This window comes from Trachypithecus francoisi, unplaced genomic scaffold (assembly GCF_009764315.1).
Source record: "Trachypithecus francoisi isolate TF-2019V2 unplaced genomic scaffold, Tfra_2.0 Lachesis_group8, whole genome shotgun sequence".
Classification (NCBI taxonomy): Eukaryota; Metazoa; Chordata; class Mammalia; order Primates; family Cercopithecidae; genus Trachypithecus; species Trachypithecus francoisi.
Genome location: NW_022681473.1, coordinates 4,118,659 through 4,143,382, shown reverse-complemented (window position 1 = coordinate 4,143,382; position 24,724 = coordinate 4,118,659). Strand labels below are relative to the sequence as shown.

The 24,724-nt window shown below is 47.3% G+C and overlaps 2 protein-coding genes and 1 long non-coding RNA gene across 12 annotated transcripts in view; 2 read left to right on the top strand and 1 right to left on the bottom strand.

Moving 5' to 3' along the window:
• PPFIA1 (PTPRF interacting protein alpha 1) overlaps window positions 1-10,324 on the top strand; it is a 122,774-nt gene extending 112,450 nt beyond the window's left edge. For 7 of the 10 annotated variants that reach the window (XM_033206216.1, XM_033206218.1, XM_033206215.1 and 4 more), the window contains 5 exons: window positions 812-987; window positions 2,413-2,481; window positions 4,230-4,395; window positions 8,017-8,087; window positions 8,922-10,324. In XM_033206216.1, the coding sequence (XP_033062107.1) occupies window positions 812-987; window positions 2,413-2,481; window positions 4,230-4,395; window positions 8,017-8,075 (470 nt within the window). In that variant the 3' untranslated portion in view covers window positions 8,076-8,087; window positions 8,922-10,324. The remainder of the gene's footprint in view (window positions 1-811; window positions 988-2,412; window positions 2,482-4,229; window positions 4,396-8,016; window positions 8,088-8,921) is intronic. The other 3 variants (XM_033206219.1, XM_033206214.1, XM_033206221.1) reach the window with 3 other exon arrangements.
• On the bottom strand, window positions 4,644-24,569 carry LOC117080860. The gene is made up of 4 exons (XR_004435994.1): window positions 24,430-24,569; window positions 15,516-15,574; window positions 6,923-8,004; window positions 4,644-5,480 (listed from the first exon to the last, which is right to left on the bottom strand). It is a non-coding gene; the product is annotated as an uncharacterized LOC117080860 (long non-coding RNA).
• CTTN (cortactin) overlaps window positions 24,077-24,724 on the top strand; it is a 41,888-nt gene continuing 41,240 nt past the window's right edge. The window contains exon 1 of the mRNA XM_033206223.1: window positions 24,077-24,396. The gene's annotated coding sequence lies outside the window, so the exon portion shown is untranslated. The remainder of the gene's footprint in view (window positions 24,397-24,724) is intronic.

Here is a 24,724-nt window from a genome sequence, read left to right as displayed (position 1 = left end):
ATGCCTGTAATCTCAACACTTCGGGAGGCCAAGGCAGGAGTATTATCTGAGCCCATGAGTTCAAGACCAGCCTGGGCAACACAGTGAAACCCTGTCAGTACCAAAAAATTAGCAGGGCTTCGTGACACACGCCTGTAGTTCCAGCTCCTCAGGAGGCTCAGGTGGAAAAAGTCACTTGAGCCCCGGAGGTTGAGGCTGCAGTGAGCTGTGATGGTACCAGGCTGTATCCAGACTGGGCGACAGAGCAGGACCTTGTCAATAAAAAAAGAGAGAGAGGAAAAAAAACATTTTCTGGAAAGTCTCTGATATGCTGGATGATATTTTTAAGTTTCTCTCATTTTAAAATGAGACAAAGACTTCAAGATTAGAAATGAGAGGTTTCTGTTGAATTATGCAAAGTGTTCATTTTATTATGAAGCCAGCTCCTTCCATGATGAAGTGTTCAGAAGACTCTCCAGTCTGTGTGTGAAGCATGTTTATACATGTTAGGTATTCACGTTCTTGCAGTCCTCTGGCTTCTGATCCCTGGATCCTCCTCATCTTCTTTTCTCTAGAAATAATAACTTCATTCCTCTTGTGCTCACTGGAAGGATGAGTTCTAATGGGAGAGTCTCCCTGAGAGTGGAGCAGGGCCAGGACACCATTGTCTCAGTGCAGCAAATGGTTGTCTATTTAGCAGTGTCTCCCAGCACTTTTGTCAGGAGCCGAAGGATTAGGAACCATGGTAGGAATCTTTCTCCTGCATTCCCGGTACATGTGATAAAGATGGCTTTCTGAAGCCACTTTTATAATTGTCTTTATTCTTTTGCAGACGTGCTTGTTTGGAGCAATGATCGAGTGATTCGCTGGATCCTATCAATTGGCCTTAAAGAATATGCAAACAATCTTATAGAGAGTGGCGTTCACGGAGCACTTCTGGCCTTAGACGAAACCTTCGACTTCAGTGCACTGGCACTGCTATTACAGATCCCGACGCAGAACACACAGGTGATGCCAAGCCTGTCCGGGTCTGCTTTCAGTGTTCAGTGGGTACCCTGATTATAGACAGTTATTTGAATAGAAAGAAAACTTATAAAAAAAAAACAAAAACCTTCAGACAACTAGTTTTTTTGTCTTTTTGTTTTTGGTCTATCATCTTTCCCTTTTCTGTTGGAAGCATGAGACTCCTCCAATAAACCAGATAAGGAGGATCTTTCATTCCAGCCCATGGGCCTTATCAGAAGAGTGACATATATTTAGTTCCTACATGGAAAGGGACGTATTTTTAGGTGTGCCACGTGAAGATTTTATCAATTTTGTTTTTATGGGTAATTGCCTTATGTAATTCTTTTTGACTCATGGGCTCATTTGAAAAACAGGAAACTTTTATTCCTCTACAGAACATTGAATATGCCAGGCGAGGTGGCTCATGCCCACAACCCCAACACTTTGGGAGGCCCAGGTAGGCAGATTGCTTGAGTCCAGGAGTTCAAGACCAGCCTGGCCGTCATGGTGAAGCTCTGTCTCTACAAAAAAATACAAAAAATTAGCCGGGTGTGGTGGCACATGCCTGTAGTCCCAGCTACTTGGGAGGCCAAGGCAGGGGGATCACTTGGCCCAGGAAGTGGAGGTTGTGATGAGCTGCGATTGCACCACTGCACTCCAGCCTGGGTGACAGTCAAGTGAGACCCCATCCCAAAGAAAAAGAAAAAAAGGGGGGGGGCATTGATTATCTTTTGCCAGTACCCCTGACCAACCCACATACCCTTGTTAATATGACTCCAAGGATCACGGATCCCTTTCTGCAAAAGTCCATCCATAGACTCCACATTAGATGCCCTGATTTAAAATATTATTATGGTTCAATATAGTCATATAGTGAAGGAATTGTTTTTTTGTTTGTTTGTTTTGAGATGGAGTTTCACTCTTGTTGCCCAGACCGGAGTGCAATGGTGCGATCTTGGCTCACTGCACCCTCTGCCTCCCAGGATCAAGTGATTTTCCTGCCTCAGCTTCCCAAGTAGCTGAGATTACTGGCACACGCCACCACGCCCAGCTAATTTTTGTATTTTTAGTAGAGACAGGGTTTCACCACGTTGGCCAATCTGGTCTCAAACTCCTGACCTCAAGTGATCTGCCTGTCTCGGCCTCCCAAAGTACTGGGATTACAGGCATGAGTCACCACACCCAGGTCCTAATTTTTATATTTTTAGTAGAGACAGGGTTTTACCATGTTGACCAGTTTGGTCTTGAACTCCTGACCTCAGGTGGTTTGCCCGCCTCGGTCTCCCAAAGTGTTGGGATTACAGGCATGAGCCACCGCACCCAGCCAGCAGTGAGGGAGGTTAAGTCTTGGTTTAAAAAACAATTATGCTAACACCCTTCAAATTAGATTTGATGAAAGTTTTATTTGTTATTCTTTGGTTATTTCAGGCTCGTTCTGTCTTGGAAAGAGAATTTAACAACCTTTTGGTCATGGGGACTGATAGAAGGTTTGATGAAGTAAGTTTTTGGCCTAATGTTCTTTAAATGTCTATGAAATGTGTATAAATGTTTAAATGTGTGTGAAATGTAAGCTGTTATTATACTTAGGACATCATGTAGCTAGGCAGTCTCTCTGGATGTTAGAAGTTAGGCTTTGCTCTTATGAATTTATTAACAAATGAGCCTTTAAAAACTAATACCTGGGCCAGGCGCGGTGGCTCATGCATGTAATCCCAGCACTTTGGGAGGCAGAGGCAGGGGGATCACCTTAGATCAGGAGTTTAAGACCAGCCTGGCCAATATGGTGAAACCCCATCTCTACTAAAAAACACAAAAATTAGCCAGGCGTGGTGGTAGGTGCCTATAATCGCAGCTACTTGGGAGGCTGAGGCTGCAGAATCGCTTAAACCTGGGAGGTGGAGGTTGCAGTGAGCTGAGATTGCGCCACTGCACTCCAGCCAGGGCGACAGAGAGGAACTCCATCTCAGAAAGGAAAAAACACCCCCCCCCCAAAAAAAAAAACCCACAAAAGTAATACCTTCAAGAAAGTAGTTTTGTTTTTATTTTTGCTATTTAATTTTTGACATCCCTCAAAAATGGTTTTCACATCATAAAACATTGGTTGCAGCTTAGGAACAGAGTCTGTAAGTTGGGTTTTAGGGACCACTAGGTCTCCTACCCCAGTCCAGAGTATACTCCTCATAATCCTGTGCATTGGTGGGGCGGTGTGCTTCAGAAGTATATTAAAAATACAAAATGGCGGCCGGGCGCGGCGGCTCAAGCCTGTCATCCCAGCACTTTGGGAGGCCGAGACGGGCGGATCACGAGGTCAGGAGATCGAGACCATCCTGGCTAACACGGTGAAACCCCGTCTCTACTAAAAATACAAAAAACTAGCCGGGCGAGGTGGTGGCGCCTGTAGTCCCAGCTACTTGGGAGGCTGAGGCAGGAGAATGGCGTAAACCCGGGAGGCGGAGCTTGCAGTGAGCTGAGATCCGGCCACTGCACTCCAGCCTGGGCCACAGAGCGAGACTCCGTCTCAAAAAAAAAAAAAAAAAAAAAAAATACAAAATGTTAATTTCCCCTTCAAACCATGACTCATTTGTTTCACACTATTAGGAGTCTCTTAATTGGACCTTAAGAACACTTTTGAGTTTGACAGAATAGAAGGCCACCTCTAAAGATGAAGCACTCGTTGGCTATATCGTGGCGTAAGATAGAATTGTTTATAACTTAAAAATTGTTTGTAGAGCTGCACGTGGCAGGGGCACACCTGTAGTCCCAGCTACTTAGGAGGCTGCAGTGGGAGGATGGCTTGAGCCCAGGAGTTTGAGGTTACAGTGAGCTATAATCACACCACTGCATTCCAGCCTGGGCAACAGATCTAGACTCTGTCTGTAAAAAACTAAATAAAAATGAAAAATAAACTATTTTTAAGATAAATAAAAATGTATTATGTAGCAAGAAAGTGATTCCTGCAAGGTAAGAAGTAGAACACGACACTGGGGAGAAGGAGCACATCCCATGGCCCAGCACTGACCTCACTTCGCCAGCTGAGGCCCAGCCGGACCATCACCATGCCCCGTTTCACGCTGCAGTTCCAGTTTGGGCAATATATTGTGTGGTCATCAAGAAGGGATGAAATACATGTGAACAAGAATACGTACATTCTTGAGTTCAGCAGTCATTTTAAAGGACATTTAACTTTACATCTCTGACCTTCAGTTTTTAAAATGAATCTTGTTTTTTGTTCTTTAATTTACCAGGATGATGATAAAAGCTTTAGGAGAGCACCTTCATGGAGAAAAAAGTTTAGACCAAAGGACATTCGCGGCTTAGCTGCTGGGTCAGCAGAGACTCTCCCTGCAAACTTCCGGGTCACTTCTTCCATGTCTTCCCCCTCAATGCAGCCAAAGAAGATGCAGATGGACGGTATGTGATGGGTCACGCTAACCTGCCACTTGCTGGGAGCATGAGCAGCTTTTTTGTCTGGAACATTAATAATGATCTAAAACGGCCTAGTTAATATGTTACAAGGCACTTGAGTATGGTTGCATGTCCAAATATAAATGTTTTTAAATTAACTCTAACATTTGTTTATAAAAGTTTAACCATAACAATAGAGTTTTTAAAACATTCTTGTCTGGTTGAATCTTAGCATATTTTTCCAACTAATAAAGCTCAGTATTTGTCTGTGTTCTCAGAGAGAGACTGAGGCATACTTGTAAATATGTGTCTGTGACAGGCCGCACTAGAAAGCTCTTTCAGGAAATAGTAGTGTAGTAGTAGCTTCCAAACCACATGATTTACTGCTCTCCACATCGGAGAATATAACAGTATATTTTAAAGAACACACAGTTTACAGCTTGTGTGAGCTCTGCCTGTCCTTTCGGCCCTCCCTGCTGCTGCTGTTCTGTGCAGTCACGTGTCTACCCATTAGAGGGCAGGGAAGGGAGGAAGGTGAACCTCCAAGAAGTCCCCAGTGGAGCGAGGCAGCCATGAATATACCAGCCAGAGAGAGAGCATCACTGCCATGATTTCAAGCAGTTTGGGATTTTCCCTTTGACAGCCGCTTTGATTTGAGGTTAACAGTTGACCATGGCTTCCTGACAGGTCTCTCAGCTCTGATCTTGTACTCATCTAATGAAAGGCAGTGCACAGGTTGAAGAGCCAGGCTGCCTAGGTGTGACTCCAGCTCTGCCGCTAGGAGGTGCATGACCCTGAGCAAGTCATTTAACTGTGCCTCGGTTTCCCTATCTGTAAAATGGTCGTCGTGGTAGTGTCTTCCTCATAGAGTAGTTGCGATGATTAAATGCATCATTCATAAAGCTGGTGAAGTTCTGAGCCCGTGTCAGTGGGGGCCGTATGGCAGCCCCTGTGCTGCACACAGGTGTCACTCATGCTCAGTTCTGAGGCCAGTGAGCAGACTGAAGGAAAGGAAGTGGCATTAAAAACTGTGCTAATCCTTGAGGCCAGGAGTTCGAGACCTGCCTGGCCAGCGTGGCAAAATCCCATCTCTACAAAAGAAAAGTACTAAAATTAACCAGGTGCGGGTGGCACACGCTTGTAATCCCAGCTACTTGGGAGGCTGAGGCATGAGAATCATTTGGATTTGGGAGGCAGAGGGTGCAGTGAGCCGAGATTGTGCCACTGCACTCCAGCCTTGATGACAGACTGAGACCCTGTCTCAAAAAAAAAAAAAAAATTTTTTTTTAAGTGCTAATTAGGGGCCAGGTATGATGATGGCTTATGCCAGTAATCCTAGCACTTTGGGAGGCTGAGAGGCAGGAGGATCACTTGAGCTCAAGTTTGAGACTAGCCTGGGCAACACAGTGAGACTCCATCTCTACAAATAATAATAATAATAAATAATAATAATAATTGAAAACTGTGCTAATGGGGTTTTTGCAAATTTTTTTGTCATAGCCCCTCCCATAAGTAGGTTCATAAATTTTGTTCTCTATCACCTGTATAAAAATCAAAAGAAAAGTACATTTATAAAAAACCTCAGTTTAGCTGGACACTTTGGGTGAGAATAGCTTACTTTGTGGCATTTTTAGTAAAAGGCTGTATTATTTATTTATTGTTTGCCAGGGTTTGATAATATACTTAAGGGGGAAAACTCAGTATATCTTTTAACTAGGAACTTTTTAAAAATTAGCATTTTTCCTCCAAGAGTCATACAGATAATTCTTAGAAAGTGTAACTGTAACTTGGCCTTCAGCTCAAGCGCTGTCACCTGCAGAGTCCACATGAGTGCTTGCTTGTTTCCTTGTGGCTTCCATTTCAGTTTTCCTTCTGACACATCACATTTCCCTTGTTAAATGTTAACAGGAGTATTAAGAATGAGAGTTTGGATGGATGAAAAGTAAACCTAGGCCCGGCACGGTGGCTCACGCCTGTAATCCCAGCACTTTGGGGGGCCGAGGTGGGTGGATCACCTGAGGTCAGGAGTTGGAAACCAGCCTGGCTAACATGGTGAAACCCTGTGTCTAGTAAAAGTACAAAAAATTTTGCCAGGCATGGTGACACATGCCAATAATCTCATCTACTTGGGAGGCTGAGGCAGGAGAATGGCTTGAACCTGGGAGGCGGAGGTTGCAGTGAGCTGAAATCATGCCACTGAACTCCAGCCTGGGCGACGAGCAAAACTGTCTCAAAAAAAAAAAAAAAAAAAAAAAAAAAGTAAACCTAAAAGGTATGGAGAATTTATTATAAAGAAGACTTTTTACCCTTACATAAATAACTCAGGCACAAGCCTACTAAAGGGATTATTATTATTATATTATTATTATTATTATTATTGAGTCAGGGTCTCACTCTGTTGCCCAGGTTGGAGTGCATGCAGTGGCTCAGTCTCGGCTTACTGCAACCTCAGCCTCCCAAGTAGCTGGGACCACAGGTGCGCACCACCACGCCTGGCAAAGTTTTAAAATTTTTTGTAGAGGTGGGGTCTCACCATGTTGCCCAGGCTGGTCTTAAACTCTTGGGCTCAAGCAATCCTTCTGCCTTGACCTCCCAGATTGCTGGAATTACAGGCACGAGCCACCGTGCCGAGCAAAACTGATGATTTTAGTGGCTTTTTAACTAAGGGAATGTGGGGTAAACTCCAGCAGGTCTCCCAGGCTCTTAGAGTCAGAGGGTTTGTGAAGATCATCTGTCCTAACCAATAGTCCCAACTGTCTTAACGTCTTTGCTGGAACCATGCAGGATGTTGATAAGTGTTCCTGGTATACCTGTGGGAAAACAAAAAACATATAACCGGGAGCAGCCAGTACCTGTTTCTGATTTGTAAAAACTTAAAATCCAGGTTGTTAATGGAAATCAGGCTTACTTCTGGCCACACAGTGTGTTTCTTGAACAAGAACGAAAATCGGTGGTGTCTATGATTAATATTTCTAGTAGGAACTGAGACTGGGCTTCAGTTTTTAGATCAGCCCTCACCCCACTCCCTGGCCAACGCTCCACCCCTGCAGCCAGATCTCTGCACCTGCTCTGCTCCTCCCCAGGAGAAAAGGACATGGCTTCCCAGACACCGCAGCTAGTACTGGTCTGCAAGGTTCTCTCCCCTCGTCTTAGGCTGGCCTTGTACCCAGTGTCGTCGGCCTCTGTGCTCAGCGGGGCTAGGCGGCATCAGCAGTGCCGCTTGGTGTTTCCTTCATACCAGTGTTAGAGATGGAGCACTTAGGGCAGGGAGAAAGCCCCATTGGTCTATGAATGTAGAGTTTAGTAGCAGACAAAGGGATCACTCTAAGTGGGGGTCATTTATGCAGATGTACATTCTGAAATTGTTACTGTACCATTTGGTGCTTGGTATTTCGGAGTAGTGTTCCAGAGTCTCCTGGGGCTCCTTGGGAGCTGGGGAGAGCCACCACTGGGTGACACTTGGATCTCTCTCTGGCTCCATCCCGCCCACTCAGGCAGCTCCCCTCAGGTCCCTCCGTAGGCGCTGCTGTAGTTGTGAAGATGTGTGTCTACTTGTGCCCTCATGTGATGTTCTAAGACTAACTGCACGCTGTGTTTGCACGCTTCCTCTCGTGGCTGTTGAAACAGGCAATGTATCAGGAACACAGAGGTTGGATTCTGCTACAGTCAGGACTTACTCCTGCTAAAGTCTCCTGTTGGTGAGTAGAGAGCACCACAACCCCTGGAGGTGGCTCAGAGGCACAGCAGGAGTCATCGGAGCTGCAGTGCCAGACTAGGGGTGTGGACCATGAAAGCCAATGCAGTTTTTGGGGAATTTAAAATATATAGAGACACAAGCTCTCCGTACCCATTAAGATAATGTTGTTGTTACAATTGATCATAAAGAGGTTAGTGTGTCCTCTTTTTTTTTAAGGGGGAAAAAAAACGTATTTTCATCTTTCCCTTAAACCTGAAAATGCTGACTCATTTTAACTGTGTGGGTGTCATGCGGGTGGAGTGGGGAGGAGAGCAGAGCATGGCAGAGCGCGTCCGGGGAGAGTCTCACCCTGGCGTCGTTATGCGCATGGCCTTCATTCCTAAGCTTGCTTCGTTTTAAATACACATTCTTGAATGAAACAAGCCCAAAGTTTTGTGGTTAATTACATACTGTATTAAGTGTGACACTAATAGCCTGTCAGTTTGGAGACTGGTTCTTAAAACTGCGGACTCTGGCTGGTGAGTGGCCCGCCCTCTCCTTGCTGTTCTAAGCAATTTTAAGGTCTCCATTGGCATATTTGACGGGTTTGTTCATCTTTTATTTGTAATTGGTAACTTGTGAGCCAAAATGAAGTCAGCCAACGAACTGTCTCATTGATGTGCATAGCCCTCGATGTTCTAGCCAGTGATTCTCAGAGCAGCTCCGGCACAGAAAGTGACGGTCCTGGAGGGGAGGGGCCGGGGCTGGGACGTTTGGGCCCCAGCGTCAGAAGCTCCCTTTCGTCAGTATGGCCCAGCCTGCACTGAGTGGCTTTTTGTTTGTGTTTATTTTCCAGTTTACCCACACTACTTCTACCGATGATTACGCAGCATTTGAATCCAACAAAGACTACATTTTAGAATCCAATGGAATCTTTAATCTGTTAATACTTGTTATATGAACCCTAAGATATTTTATTACAGAGTTTTTAATTAGTGAAAAATTCATGAATACCATAGAGAAAATATTTTAGAATTTAATGTTTCTTATATTTATGTAAACTTATGACTCTTCATTTATATAGTTACTTACTTTTTCATGTATATCCAGGCTATAAATATCCTTTCAAATCATGTTCTTATACCTAATTTTAGTCTTTCAAATGAATGTACTGTAATGCTTGTATGTATAAATCCTATGAATAGAGGGCTTTTGTAAATTATGCATTTATTGTAATTATCATTAATTTTTTAATGATAAACCATGAAAAGGATTTTACTACATTTATAAAATTATGACAGAAGCAATGTGCATTATCCTTTACAGACGCAGCCTAGCTCTACAGCAATCATTCTGAAATAAGCATACCTAATTTCAGGCAATTGTATTTTAATGACTGACCTTAACTATACTTTTTCTGGTAAGAAATGCTTTATTCTGCAGCATGAACAGATTTAAAACAGCTGGTGTTAAATATCAGCTCCTAATAAAATGTGGACTGAAAAGACTATCACAACACTATGAGAAGCCCCTAGCACTGGTTAACGCTTTCCTAGCCTAGTCTCTGGATTTGGGGAGCTTGTCTTCAGTGGCTGACAGAGACCGTGAGCTGGGAGCAGTTCTCTCAGCTGGAGAGACTCCGGATGGGGTAACCTGGGGACCAGCCCGGCCCCTGCGCCCTCTTCCCTGCCTCTGCTCCTTGGGAGCGGGTGGAGAGACACCCATGTAGCTCCCCTTAGGGCCAGCCACCAAGCACCACGCTCTCATTCTGCAAGTCGGTGCACACAGCGGATGAAGGCAGGAGACCCAGAAAGCAGTGCAGTGCAGCTCTAATAAAGGCCTTATTTTTCTTATGTAAATCATCTTTTTACATTTGTTTGTAAACATGTGTAAAGAATGAACCTAGTGGGACATTTTTAGACCTCGATGTTATAGCCATTTTGGATTGTGTCAGTTGCAGATGTGGCTTTTACTTTTTCAATGGCATATTAAAAAGCCAGCAAAGCGTGTCAGACCATGGCGTGGTATTTACTGTGCAGCAGATACAGAGGTGGAGGCAGCCTGTCTTTTCACAGTTGGTTTCTGCTTTTAATTTACTTGTACAATTCATTGTTACTGTTCTGTTTTTCTATTAATCTTTTGTGAACTTCCTGATTATGTAACAAAGTATGTACAGTCTACTTTTGAACTATTTTTATCACAGTATTATTTATTGCTTTCTTTCAATAAAGTACTGAAGCATTTTCCACTGCCAATGAAGAATACGGAGAATCAGCTCTAATTGCATTGGAACCGACCATAGCTGCTTTGGAAGGCAGTGTCACCATATGGCAATTGTATTATAGAAGTCAAGTGACAGAATAAAGCAGCCAGGAGATGAAGCACAGGTTCAGGGGACCATCCTGCCCGCTTCTCCGGAGGTCCCCAGCCTGCATTACCGCAGGAGACGGGTGCCTGGTGTTAAATGCAAATGTGGGGGCTCACATACACAGTCCGTGGGTAGGGCTCAAAGGCAGAGCCTAGGCCATGGACTGCGCGCATGCACGCGTGTCCCTTAACGCCGTTTCCCAGCTCCGCTTCCTTCCTCAGCGCTGGCTTCACGCTCCCATCTGCTCTCCCTGCCTGCTCACGAGGTGGCTCCCAGGCCCGCACCCTTCCACACTGACGGCCTCTGGAAATCAGGAAGCCTGGGTCCCTAATAGCTCACATCCAGTCCTGAGCTGTGAAGCAGCCCAGTGTGGCAGAGGGGAGACGACACGCTGACGGGCTGGGGGAGCCAAGCAGGTCCCACCCATGGAAGTGGGTGAGCTCAGTCCCCTCAGGCTGCAAGGCTGCAAGCTGATGCCCAAGAGGAAAGGCAGACACCAGCAAGCGGCCCTTCTCCTCGTCCCACCTCAGTGTGGCCACTGAGCCCAGGATTCGCAGAGCCCACGGCCAATACCACCCCACCTGGAGCAGGCATCAGCGGCCACCTCCGACGTCACCTGGGTCTCTGTTTCCTCACTCTGTCTCCGCGGCCGACACCTCCTCTGAGTGGCACGTGCTGTCACGTGGGCCAGTGTCCTGGGACGTTTCTCCTGGGCAGCCATCGGGGTGTTCTGTGCTTTCCTGTTTAGAGCCTGTGTTTGCTGATCTTCCCGCTTCACGTAGGGAAAGCCTTGTTTTCTGTACTTCCTCGTTCTTGAGGCTAACCGAAGTGTGAGGTTTAGAGCATAATGCAGTGCCTCCCTGCTGAACAAAGCCAAAGGGCTAACCGAAGTGTGAGGTTTAGAGCATAATGCAGTGCCTCCCTGCTGAACAAAGCCAAAGGCATGCCTCAAGTATCTTAAAACTTCCAGAAAAAAAGAGATGGGGCCGGGCGCGGTGCCTCACGTCTGTAATCCAGCACTTTGGGAGGCCAAGGCGGGCGGATCACGAGGTCAAGAGATCGAGACCATCCTGGCCAACATGGTGAAACCCTGTCTCTATTAAAAATACAAAAATTAGCCGGGCGTGGTGGTGCACGCCTGTAGTCCCAGCTACTTGGGAGGCTGAGGCAGGAGAAACGTTTGGACCCAGGAGGTAGAGGCTACAGTGAGCCGAGCTCATGCCACTGCACTCCAGCCTGGCAACACAGCGAGACTCCATCTCAAAAAAAAAAAAAAAAAAAGACTGGGGGCAGTGGCTCATGTCTGTAATCCAGCACTTTGGGAGGCCGAGCTGGGAAGATCAGTTGAGGCCAGGAGTTCAAGACCAGCCTGGGCAACATAGTGAGACCCCCTTCTCCACAAAGAGAAAAAAAAAAGGTGAAGACATTTTAAAATAATCAAATGACAGTTGGGATGCAAATCGATTTGATGTCTAGGACTGTTAATCTTCACACTCCAGTGTGCGAAGCATCACCTGGCAAAAGATAAAGTTGTGGGGATCCCCTCTGCATTGAAAGCGACTGAGCACTCATTCATTCACTCATCTACTCTGTACCGGGCTCTTTTTCAGTGCTGGAGAGACCATGGCAAGACAAAACTATTTCACCCTTCTAGGAAAAAGAAACATTTCCAGTCCTGTACATCCAGGGGAGAGCCCAGGAGTACGAGTTGCACCATGACATTGGTGTGGAGGGAGGGAGAAGTCGTCTGGGGAGCACTGCATCACACACATCAAATGCTGAGAACCGTTTCACGTTCACGCTACGTATTTACTGTCTCCTATGAATAAAACCCCAGACAGGGTTTCAGAGAACACCAATGCAAATGGACCCGTATTAGGTAATATGCCACCTTTCTTCATGTGACCTGTCATGCACCAGCTCCTTGTGATTTATTTATTTATTTATTTTTTGAGACGGAGTTTCACTCTTGTTGCCCAGGCCAGAGTGCAGTGACACAATCTCGGCTCACTGCAACCTCTGCCTCCCGGGTTCAAGTGATTCTCCTGCCTCAGCCTCCCGAGTCACTGAGATGACAGGTGCACGCCACCACACCCGGCTATTTTTTGTTATTTTAGTAGAGACGGGGTTTCGCCATGTTGGCCAGGCTGGTCTCGAACTCCTGACCTGAGGTGATCCACTCACCTCGGCCTCCCAAAGTGTTGGGATTACAGGCGTGAGCCACCATGTCCGGTTGTGAATATTTTAAATAGGTCTTGCCAGTCGACCTCAGAAGAAGACAACGGAGTACAATTTTTCACTCCTGAGGAAGGGCGGTCGATCAGCATGACTCTGCCTTACGCTACACAGTTCTCATCTTCAAATAGGCCAAAACATGCTCATCGAACAAAAGCAATATCACTTAGGAATGGGGGTATTACAGAAACTGTAAGTCTTGAGGGCGTTGAATCACCAATTCTCCAACACCCTATTTTCATTTTTAAGTTTTTTGTTATAATCAAAGTAATACATGCACATCATTTAAAGTAAAAAGCCGGGCGCAGTGGCTCACGCCTGTGATCCCAGCACTTTAGGAGGCTGAGGCGGGTGGATCACCTGAGGTCAGCAGGTCAAGACCAGCCTGGCCAACGAAGTGAAACCTCATCTCTACTAAAAATACAAAAATTTAGCTGGGTGTGGCGGCACATGCCTGTAATCCCAGCTACTAGGGAGGCTGAGGCAGGAGAATCGCTTGAACCCAAGAGGCAGAGGTTGCAGTGAGCTGAGATTGCACCATTGCACTCCAGCCTGGGCAACAAGAGCGAAAATCCGTCTCAAAAAAAATCAAAAAAGAACAAAACCAGCAGACCTTGCCCTTGTCCTTCCTCTCTTCCTTCCCACTCCCTAGACCATGGGGAATGGATTTGGCTATTCCTTCTATTTGCTTTCTTACTCCCAAATACTACGCGCCCAGCGTGGCCTCCTGCTTCCTCCATTTTGGACCCTGTCTAGTGGCTTCTCATTGTGGCTGATGAGAATTTGAGTACCTGGCACCTCCCGTCCCCTCTCCCAGCCTCCCAGCTGAGGTTAAGTCAGGTTGTTGGGGTCAAATCCATGTTCTGTTTTCATGATTGTGACTGTATTATTTATTGGTGAGTCAAGTGGGATACTTCGATTATAACACGGGGCACATGGTAGGACTCCATTCCCCAGTATCCACGGATGAAATAACACGGTGTCTGGGGTTTGCTTTACAATAATCTTAGGGGAGGGAGGGATCTGCTTATGAATTGAACAACACTGACCAAGTGGACTGATGATGATTGAAAGTGGGTGGTGCATTCATGACAGTTTTATTAAGCTACCTTCACATTTGTGTGAGATTTTCCATAATAAAATTTTTGCTGGGTGCAGTGGCTCACACCTGTAATCCCAACACTTTGAGGCCGAGCCTGTAGGATTTCTTGAGGCCAGGAGTTCAAGACCAGCCTGGGCAACACAGGCTCTGCCTCTAAAGTAAATTTAAAAATCAGCAGGGTGTGGTGGCACATGCCCGTGCTTCCCGCTATTCTGGAGGCTGAGGTGGGAGGACCACTTGCACTTGGGAGGTCAAGGCTGTAGCGAGTTATGATTGTGCCACTGTACTACAGACTGGGCAACACAGCAAGACCCTTCTCAAAAGAAAAAATCCAAAAAACAAGTTTTAATAGTGGTCTCAGGCAGACCCTCTATGTGATAAACTCTTCATCTTTGGATGTTTCAGAATACTGCTGCTTACCCCTTCCCTTTGTTACGGTAATTCTGCCCAGTTTCAAACCCTGACTGTAGCCCATAGCTGAAATATTTTATATCACAACCCAGCACGCACACACTATATTCATCAATTCTGCTGTGAACATTTTTTCATATTTTGGTATCTTAAATTACGATGTGTCTTATAAGCAATGATACTGAAGGAAATCAAGAGATTTTACTCCAGGCCAGGCACAGTGGCTCATGCCTGTAATCCCAGCACTTTGCGAGGCCAACGTGGGCGGATTGCTTGAGCTCATCAGTTCGAGACCAGCCTGGGCAACATGGCAAAACCCCGTCTCTACAAACAGTACAGAAGTTAGCCGGGTGTAGTGGGGTGTGCCTGCAGCCACAGCTGCTCAGGAGGCTGAGGTGGAAAGACGGCTTGAGCCTGGGAGGTGGAGGTTGCAGTGAGCTGTGTGGTCGCACTGCTGCGCTCCAGCCTGGGCAACACAGCAGAGCCAGACTCTGTCTCGACCACAACAGAAACATTTACCCCAAACTGTACTTCTGACATTTTTTTGAAATGGCTGTTATAGGGCCAACAGATGAAGGGTCCCTGCAAAGCTGTCCATTGTCAGAGCAATTTGCATCTGTGGAGAATGTCCATTACTGCACCCAGGCCCGAGAGATTAACTGAAATAACACCCTGAAAGGTCTGAAGGGAGCCATTTACCATCTCTGACAACTTCTACTTGTGAGGTTTCATCTACCTAATAAGACCCCGTTTGCGAGCCAGACCTCTTCCTCCCGTCTTCCCAGAACCTCATTTGCCAGGATCCAAGCCCTCATTCATTCTGTGGCCTCAAGACCTGACAGTGGTGTCCAAGGAGAGAATACAGTCGTGGGTTCTTAGTTTCCTTCTGGTTGGCCCAGTCCCTCTTTTCTCCTTATCACTAGAGACAGAAACTCAAAACCATGGCGTTGGGCTGCTAAAAGCCTAAAAACAACAAAATAAGGCAGGCTGGACAAGCCTGGATAAGCTCCTGTACCTCCCTGGGTGGCTGGGCCTCTGTTCTGAAGGCTCCTGTGTGTACACGGTAAATACACGCATGTGCCTTTTCTCCGATTAGCCAATCTTCCTCATGCCAGGGATTTTTCAGCAAACCTTTAGGGGGCCAAGGGCCTTGGCTCCCACAACATCTTACAGTTGATGAAACACATACAGGATGTGACAAGACATTGAAGATAGGCTGCAAATTCGCTGCTCCTCCTCCCAGTGAAAGGTAAGTCTAACTCCCCTCCCTTAAACCTGGGCTGGCCTTAGTGACTTGTTTGACCAAAAGAATGCAGCAGACATAACTTGAAGACCTGGAGCGAGGACACAGGACAATCTCCAGCTTCCATCTGGGTTCTGTGGTACTCTTGTTCTGAAAGAAACAAGCCACCAAGTAAGAAGTCCTATTACTCCAAGACCACCCCGCTGTAAGGAGGCCCAAGCTAGCCACATGGAAAGACTGGAGAGAGCTGTCTGGTGTCTGTCCCCAGCCGCTCCTGCCATCCTATATTCTAAGTGCCAGCCATACACGTAGAGGCGGGGTTTCACCATGTGGGCCAGGCTGGTCTTGAACTCCTGACTTCATGATCAACCCCCCTCAGCCTCCCAAAGTGCTGGGATTACAGGTGTGAGCCATCGCGCCCGGCCGTGGCTGGCTTCTTTACCGCAAGCTGTTTTATCAGCAAGGTGTTTATGACCTGTATTTTGTGCTGACCTCCTACGTCATCCTGTGACTTAGAATGCCTTAATCGTCAGGGAATGCAGCCCAGTAGGTTTCAGCCTCATTTTACCCAGCTCCTATTCAAAATGGAGTTGCTCTGGTTCACACGCCTCTTGACAATTACACAGCCATTGATACTGTATGTAAACCAAAAGTAAGACTCTAAGCACCCCCAACCAACTGAATAGACCCTTTCCCCTTGGCCAAGAGGATTCCAAAGAAACCTGAAAAAGCGGCCGGGCACGGAGGCTCACGCCTGTAATCCCAGCACTTTGGGAGGCCGAGGTGGGCGGATCACAAGGTCAGGAGATCAAGACCTGCCTGGCTAACATGGCAAAACCCAGTCTCTACTAAAAATACAAAAAATTATCCGGGCGTGGTCGTGGGCCCCTGTAGTCCCAGCTACTCGGGAGGCTGAGGCAGAGAATCGCTTGAACCCAGGAGGCGGAGGTTGCAGTGAGCCGAGATCGCACCACCACACCCCAGCCTGGGCAACAGAATGAGACTCCGTCTCAAAAAAAAAAAAAAAACCTGAACAACTAGTTCAGACCATGACGGGAAGTAGGGGGTCGGAGGTGCCTAATTATACCCTCTTCCCTTTGGAGTTCAGGCACAGATGATCAGCATTAACATTACAACAAAGATCTTAAGAGTGACAAAACAGACTCTTTGTACCAATACGCTACCAACTTCCAACCTGATTCTAGGATAGCATCACATGCCAGCAAACCCTGAAAGAAATCCAAGTATTTTACCCCAAATAGATTTCTTTGACACATTGTGAAATGGCTCTGCAAAGCTCTCCCTTTTAGGGGAAATTTACATTCTGTACAACCTCCACCCTGTCGCCCAGGCTGCAGTGCGATCCCCAGCCTTTTTGGCACCAGGGACTGGTTTTGTGGAAGACAGTTTTTCCACGGACAGTGTGGGGGTGGTTTCGAGATGAAACTGTTCCATCTGCGATCATCAGGCATTAGATTCTCAAAAGTACACAACCTAGGTTCCTCGCATGTGCAGTTCACAGTAGGGTGTGTACTCCTATGAGAATCTAATGGCATCACAGATCTGACAGGAGGCAGAGCTCAGGTGGTAATGGTCCCTCACTGGCCACTCGCCTTCTGCTGTGGGGCCTGGTTCCTAACAGGCCACAGACCGGTACTGGTACCGTGGCCCAGGGGTTGGGGACCTCTGTTGTAGAGAATTCCCTTTTCCTTTCCAGGTCTTTTTCTGATCCTGAAGAGATGAGCTGAGAGCACCTCTGAAAGGGCTGAATAGGAAACATTTGCAATCTATTGCCTCTAAAGGTGGTCAACTATGAGACTTTATCTACACAGTAAGAACCTTGGTCTCCACAACCCCTTATCTTAACCCAGACACTCCTTTCTACCACTGTCAGGTCTTTAGATAATAACACATTCAACCAACTGCCAATTAGAAAATCTGAGTCCACCTATGCCCTGTAAGCCCCTGCTTTGAGCTGTCCCACCTTTCCAGGGGAACCAATGTATACGTCACATGTACTGATTGATGTCTTATGTCTCCTTAAAACATGTAAACCAAGCTGTAACCCAACCACCTTGGGCCCACGTTCTCAGGACCTCCTGAGGCTGTGTCATGGATCATGGCCCTCACACTTAGCTCAGAATAAATCTCTTCAAATACTTTACAGAGTTTGGCATTTATTTTTATTTTGTCAATATGTATATGAAATATACCCTTAAGTGCTGGCCGTGGTGGCTCACGCCTGTAATCCCAGCACTTTGGGAGGCTGAGGCAGGTGGATCACGAGATCAGGAGATCGAGACCATCCTGGCTAACATGGTGAAACCCCATTTCTACTAAAAATACAAAAAATTAGCCAGGCGCGGTGGCAGGCGCCTGTAGTCCCAGCTACAGGCTACACTTTGGGAGGCTGAGGCAGGAGAATGGCGTGAACCCAGGAGGCGGAGCTTGTAGTGAGCCGAGATCACACCACTGCACTCCAGCCTGAGCGACAGAGAAAGACTCCCTCTCAAAAAAAAAAATATATATATATATATACACCCTTCTGTTTTCTACTGTCTAATATTTTCTACGCTGTCTCCCACTCCCACAGCATGACGGTCTGCTATATTGTTTTAACCTGTTGCTGTGTAAAAACCACCCCAAAATGTTATGGTAAAAAGCAACCAAGATTTATTGCTGCTTTTGATTCAGTGGGTTGGCAATCTGGGTAACATTTTTCCTTTTTTTTTTTTTTTTTTTTTTTTTAAGACCATTTCACTATTGTCACCCAGGCTGGAGTGCAATGGTGATCTCGGCTCACTGCAACCTCTGCCTCCCGGGTCCAAGTGATTCTCCTGCCTCAGTCTCCCATGGAGTGGGATGACAGGTGGCCGCCACCACACCCAGCTAATTTTTGTATTTTTAGTAGAGATGGGGTTTCATCATGTTGCCCAGGCTGGTCTCAAACTCCTAACCTCAGGTGATCCTCCCACCTCGGCCTCCCAAAGTGCTGGGATTACAGGCGTCAGCCACAGCACCCAGCCCCACTCCCCTTTTTTTAAAGTCCAAGTCATTCTGTCACCGAAGCTGGAGTGTACTGGCATGATTATAGCTCACTGTACCCTTGAACGCCTAACAGCTGGGCTCAAGGGATCCTCCCGCCTCAGCCTTCTGAGTAGCAGGGACTACAGGCATGAGCCACATGGCCTGGTTCTAAACATACATATCTTAAAATCATACTCATGTTCTACAATGTAAAATTCAAGTTTAGTAATTCACGTTCCCATTGTTCACAGTATTGGCTTTCCTATTTATATTTTGAGACAGGGTCTCCGGCTGTCACTCACACTGGAGTGCAGTGGCGAAATCATGGTTCACTGCAGCCTTGACCTCCTGCGCTCAGCTGATCCTCTTGCCTCAGTCTTCCAAGTAGCTGGGACTATAGGCACAGGCCACTACACCTGGCTAATTTTTTAAAGTTTTGTAGACACAGGGTCTCACTATGTTGCCCAGGCTGGTCTTGAACTCCTGAGCTCAAGCAATCCACCTGCCTTGGCCTCCCAAGGTGCTGGATTACAGGCATGAGTCACTGTGCTTGGCCTTTGGCTTTTTTATTGAGTACTTATTTTTACAATCCCTTTGGAACTTACATTCTACGTTCATTTTAAGTAGGAAATGTTTCATTTTCTCTCTTCCTCACTGTGTGTGATGCTGCCTGTCTCCCCGTTCTGCAGTTGCCTTAACCTCTCTGTACTAGGGTGGGCTAAGTATCTGGAACAAATGGACTCCAAACTCAGTATCTTAAACACAACAGGATTTTCTTTTGCTTTCATGTAACAGGCCAGGGTGCATGTCCAGGTCAGGCAGAGGAGGAGAAAGGGATAGAAAGGAAGATCTGTTCCATCCAGTCTTACAGGGATGCAGGCTGCTGGGCTCTGCCATCCTCAGCACAGGGCTTCCGAGGTGGCACCTGTCACCTGTGGTAGGCTGAATAATGGCCTCTAAATATGTCTGCATCCTAATCGTCAGAACATGTGAATGTTGCTTTACATGGCAAAAAGGAGTTAGCAGATGTGATGACATTAAGGACCTTGAGATGGGAGGATGATCCTGGATATTCCGGGTGGGTCTGAAATGGCATCCCAAGTGTTCTTGTAATAGGGAGGCAAAGAGACATATCCGTACAGAGAGAAAACAGGTGTGAAGATGAGTGCGTGGGTCTGAGGGATGCGAGAAGCTAGAAAGGCCACAGATGGTTTCTCCCCTAGAGTCTCCAAACGGAATGAGCTCCACTGACACCTTGACTTTAGCCCATGACACTGATTTCAGACTCTGGCTTCCAGAGCTGAAGAGCATATGTTTGCATTGTTCTGAGGCACCGAGTCTGTCATAAAGTGTAGCAGCAGCCTAGGAAGCTGGTCCACGGTAGGAGGCAGCCCCAGGGAGGTATGATGGTCCGGGCTCAGAAGCCATGCATGTCACTTCCCCTCACATTCCATGGGTGAGAACCCGGCCACGTGGCAGCTCCCAACCCCAAGGGAAGCTGGGGAATGTAGCAGAGCTGGATACCCACATGTCCACTTAGTACCGAGGAGGGCGGGGGCACTGGGTGGACAGCTACGTCTCTGTCACGTGTGTTGTGTTGAGTCCTACAGACCTGCGTGGTGGTGCAAATGCCCCAGGTCCCATCTGCACCCTAAGTTACAGACTGGTTTGCTCAGGTCCTGGCCATAAGGCTGTCTTGACATCCCTCTTTGGCTGCATGGGTTTTTAACATTTTTCTTTTTATTTTTTTAAGACAAGGTCACACTGTGTTGCTCTAGCTGGTCTTGCACTCCCGGGCTCTAGTGATTCCTCCCACCTCGGCCTTCCCAAGTAGCTGGGACCACTGGCGCGCCCTGGCTGCGTGCTTCTTCTACAAGCATGGGTGACCAGGCCCAGCAGGTTTGCAGTTGCAGGCCCACTCAGCACTCTGCATTCCTCTTCATTTCTGGCTCACAGACATATCACCTTTTTTTTTTTTTTTTATGGAGTCCCGCTCTGTCTCCCAGGCTGGAGTGCAATGGCGCGATCTCAGCTCACTGCAACCTTCACCTCCTGGGTTTGAGCGATTCTCCTGCCTCAGCCTCCCAGGTAGCTGGGATTACAGGCGCCTGCCACCATGCCTGGCTAATTTTTGTATATTTATTAGAGATGGGGTTTTACCAGGTTGGCCAGGATGGTCTCGGACTCCTGACCTCAAGTGATCCACCTGCCTCGGCCTCCCAAAGTGCTGGGATTACAGGCGTGAGCCACCACGCCTGCACCAGTTTTGTTTTTGTTTTTGTTTGTTTGTTTGAATTTTAAGAGAGACGGAGCTTCACCATGCTGGCCAGGCTGGTCTCAGATTGCTAACCTCAAGTGATCCGCCTGCCTTGGCCTCCCAAAGTGCCAGGATTATAGGCATGAGCTACCGTGCCCGGCCTCCACCTATTTTTGAGCACAGCTATACTCAGTGCTTTGCAAATTTTACACTGTATGTGTAATTCCTCTGCGGCCAGCCTCAGTCTCTGCCACACATTGGCCCACAGAGCACAATGGGCATGTGGAAGAGTGCGCTGCCCCTTTCTCCCTGGGAGCCACTCTAAAGCAGCCCGCTCTTCACCGGCAGCAGACTGGTCTTTCTAAGCCAGGAACACTGCCCTCCTGCTGAGAAGTCTGCAGTGAGCTTTGGCTTTCCTTCTCTGTCAGATGGAAGCAATGATATCCACTTACTGGCAGAAAGTACTCATGGTTGCTCAGGCTGGGGGACAGAGGATGAAGGGGGACTGGCTGCTCAGGCTGATGGACAGGGGACGAAAGGGGACTGGCAGTTGATGAGTAGGGTTTTTTTCTGGGGGAGGGTAAATGTTCTAAATTAGGCTGTGGTGACGGTTGTACAACCCTGTGAATATGCTACAAAAAACCCCCAAAACACTGACTGTTTATACTGAATTGTATGTGAACTATATGTCAATAAAGCTGGTCTCACAAAAATGATGTCCAGCTTGTAAAGCTGTTTTGAGGAAAAAATGGAATACCCTGCCTGAAAAATCTCATCGTCGCAGCTCTTTGAATGTCAGGCCCCTGTTTCCGGGGACGCCTGCCCCGTTTATGCCCTATTTGGCCTCCAATACCCACATCTGTTACGCTCAGTCAAGATGCCTCCTTTTGGAGCCCCCTCCAAGGCCCTTTCAATCATCTGCCTTTCAAATCTGGATTGCCTGTGAGGAAGGCTGAGTTGTGATTTTTTTTGCCTTCGTGGTCCCCCATGAAAAAAAGTAAAAGTTATGTTTTATAATCATGTTACTGTAAGGAAAAATATATTGCTATATATATACTTTTTTTTTTTTTTGAGACGGAGTCTCACTCTCTCATCCAGGTTGGAGTGTAGTGGCACGATCGTGGCTCACTGCAAACTCCGCCTCCCAGGTTCAAGTGATTCTTCCGCCTCAGCCTCCCGAGTAGCTGGGATTACAGGCACCCGCCATCATGCCCGGCTACTTTTTGTACTTTAATTGTAGAGACAGGGTTTCACCATGTTGGCCAGGCTGGTCTCGAACTCCTGACCGCAGATGATCCGCCTGCCTTGGCCTCCCACAGTGCTGGGATTACAGGCGTGAGCCACCATACCCAGCCACTATATTTTCTTTAAATGTTTTCTTGAATAAAACGCATTTTCTTCAACCTAAAAGTTCATTTTTCCAATTTTAATAGAAATAAGAACATTTCTGTGGGAGCCCAAAGATATGTCCACAGCCTAATCCTCAGTACCCGTGACTATGACCTCTTATGGCAAAGGGTGTGATGCAGTGAGGGCCTTGACAGGAGGGTTCTGTGCTGGATCAATGCAGTCACAGGGCCCCCTCTGAGATGGACACCACCATCTAGGCCTGCTTTTTTGACTACATGATTTCATACCTCTGTAGAGGTAGAAATTAACCTTTAAAAAATAGGCAGCAATGTGGCCTGGCACTGTGGTGGCTCACACATGTAATCCCAGTGCAGGAGGGCAACTTGAGCACAGGAGATCAGCATTAGCAACAGAGCAGGACCCAGTATCTACAAAAATATTACAAAATTAGAGGCTGGGTGCGGTGGCTCACACCTGTAATCCCAGCACTTTGGGAGGCCGAGGTGGGAGGATCACCTGAGGTCAGGAGTTCGAGACCAGCCTGACCAACATGGAGAAACCTCATCTCTACTAAAAATACAAAATTAGCCAGGCATGGTGGCACATGCCTGTAATCCCAGCTACTCGGGAGGCTGAGGCAGGAGAATCACTTGAGCACAAGAGGCGGAGGCTGCGGTGAGCCGAGACGGTGCCATTGCACTCCAGCCTGGGCAACAAGAGGGAAACTCCATCAACAAGAGGGAAACTCTGTCTCAACAACAACAAAATTAGCCAAGTGTGGTGGCATGTGCCTGTAGTTCCAGCTACAGCTACTTGGGAGGCTAAGGTGGGACGAACACTTGAGCCCAGGAGGTCGAAGTTGCAGTGAGCCTTGATTGCACCACTGCACTCCAGCCCCTGTTTCTAAAAATTAAACAAACAAACAAACAAAAAACAGTCAGCAACGTAAAAAAAAAAAAAAATTTTTTTTCAGAGATGTGGTCTATATTGCCCAGGCTGGTCTTGAACTCCTGGGCTCAAGCAATCCTCTGGCCTTGCCTCTCAAAGTGCTGGGATGACAAGCCTGGCCAACAATCCTTGTCCACAGAAAATGCAAATTAAGTGTGTCCAGTTAAATGCAATTGACCATTGCACTAGAGATAGATCAGTTTTTGCAAATTCATTTCAGCATTCTTTTATTTGTTTTTTGTTTGTTTTTGTTTTTTTTTTTTGACACAGGGTCTCTGTTGCCTGTGCTGGAGTGGTCCTTTTGCCTTAGCCTCCACCACAGGTACACGCCACCATACCTGGCTAATTTTTGTCTTTAAAAAAAATGTTTTTTGGTAGAGACAGGGTCTTGCCATGCTGCCCAGGCTGGTCTCAAACTCCTGACCTCCAGCAATCCTCCTGCCTTGGCCTCTGCCTCTCAAAGTGTTGGGATTACAGGCATGAGCCCCTCCATCTGGCCAAATTCTTTAAACAACTTGTAACAACTATGACGTATTCATTACTGAGTTAAATAAAATATTGGACGTGTTTATTTTATACGTGTATGAAAGTCATGATTTTACCTTTAAAAAATGATCAACACCTGACATTTCCTTCCGCCACCCGCACTCCCAGTTCATCCTCACATCTGACAGTTTAGCTTTCTAAATGCCTCTTGCATCTATCCACTTCTCCCCATCTTACCTGCCACCAGTGGTCTGCCTGAATTGGCTACATTGGGCTCTACCTGGCCCTTCTCCCATCCATTCTCCACACAGCAGCCAGAGTGATCTCATTACAATTCAAACTTCATGATGTCTTATTTATTTAGCGATGGCAGGCGGCCGGCGGGGAGGGTCTCACTATGCTGACCAGGCTGGTCTCGAACTCCTGGCCTCAGGCGAGCCTCCCATGTCAGCCTCCCAAAGGGCTAGGATTACAGGCGTGGGCCACTGCGCCTGGCCCAAACTTCATGATGTCTCTTATCTGCTTAACTTCCTCCAAGGACTTCCCATGTCTCCCAGAATAAAGACCGAGGTCCTCGCTGCGCTCTTTCGGCCTCTGCATGACCTGGCCCCTCTCACACCACAGCTCCGCTGCACCACCAGCCCTCTGCCATGCTGAGCTGAGCCTCCTTCAGTTCCCCTGCTGCAAGACCTTTCCTGCCTCGGGGCCTCTGAACCTCCTGTTGGCTGGCCTGGAAAATTCTTCCCTCCTTACCTTGTTTACTCCTATGGGGCCTTCACATCTTGGCTAACATGTGAATCGCCCAAAGAAACCTCTGGTCTCCCAGGGGTTCAGGTCCTACCCGTCTCTCCAGTACGATGTCATGAAACTCTCACTTCTTCTTGGCATTTATCTCATTTCCCAGGTGAGTACCCACGTGGTTTAATGCTTGACTCACCTTCTAGGCTGCTAGGTCCCTGTGGCCGGGGCTCGCGTCGCTGGCACGCATGTGGCCCTTTCTGGAGGGGTGCATGGTGAGCGGACGAGGACGGCTGGGTGCGCGCGAAGAGAAGATGGCGAGATGACGAGGCTCCCAGCTCCTGGGCTCAAGGCATGCGCATCGCCTGGGCTGGCTTCCTTCCCTCCGCCCCGGGAAGCGCCGCGGATCCTGAGACCCCGCCGTGGGCTGTGTGCTTCTCATCGCCCCTCGTCTGCGCGCACAACGCTACTTTCGAGCGCACTCTGCAAACTCG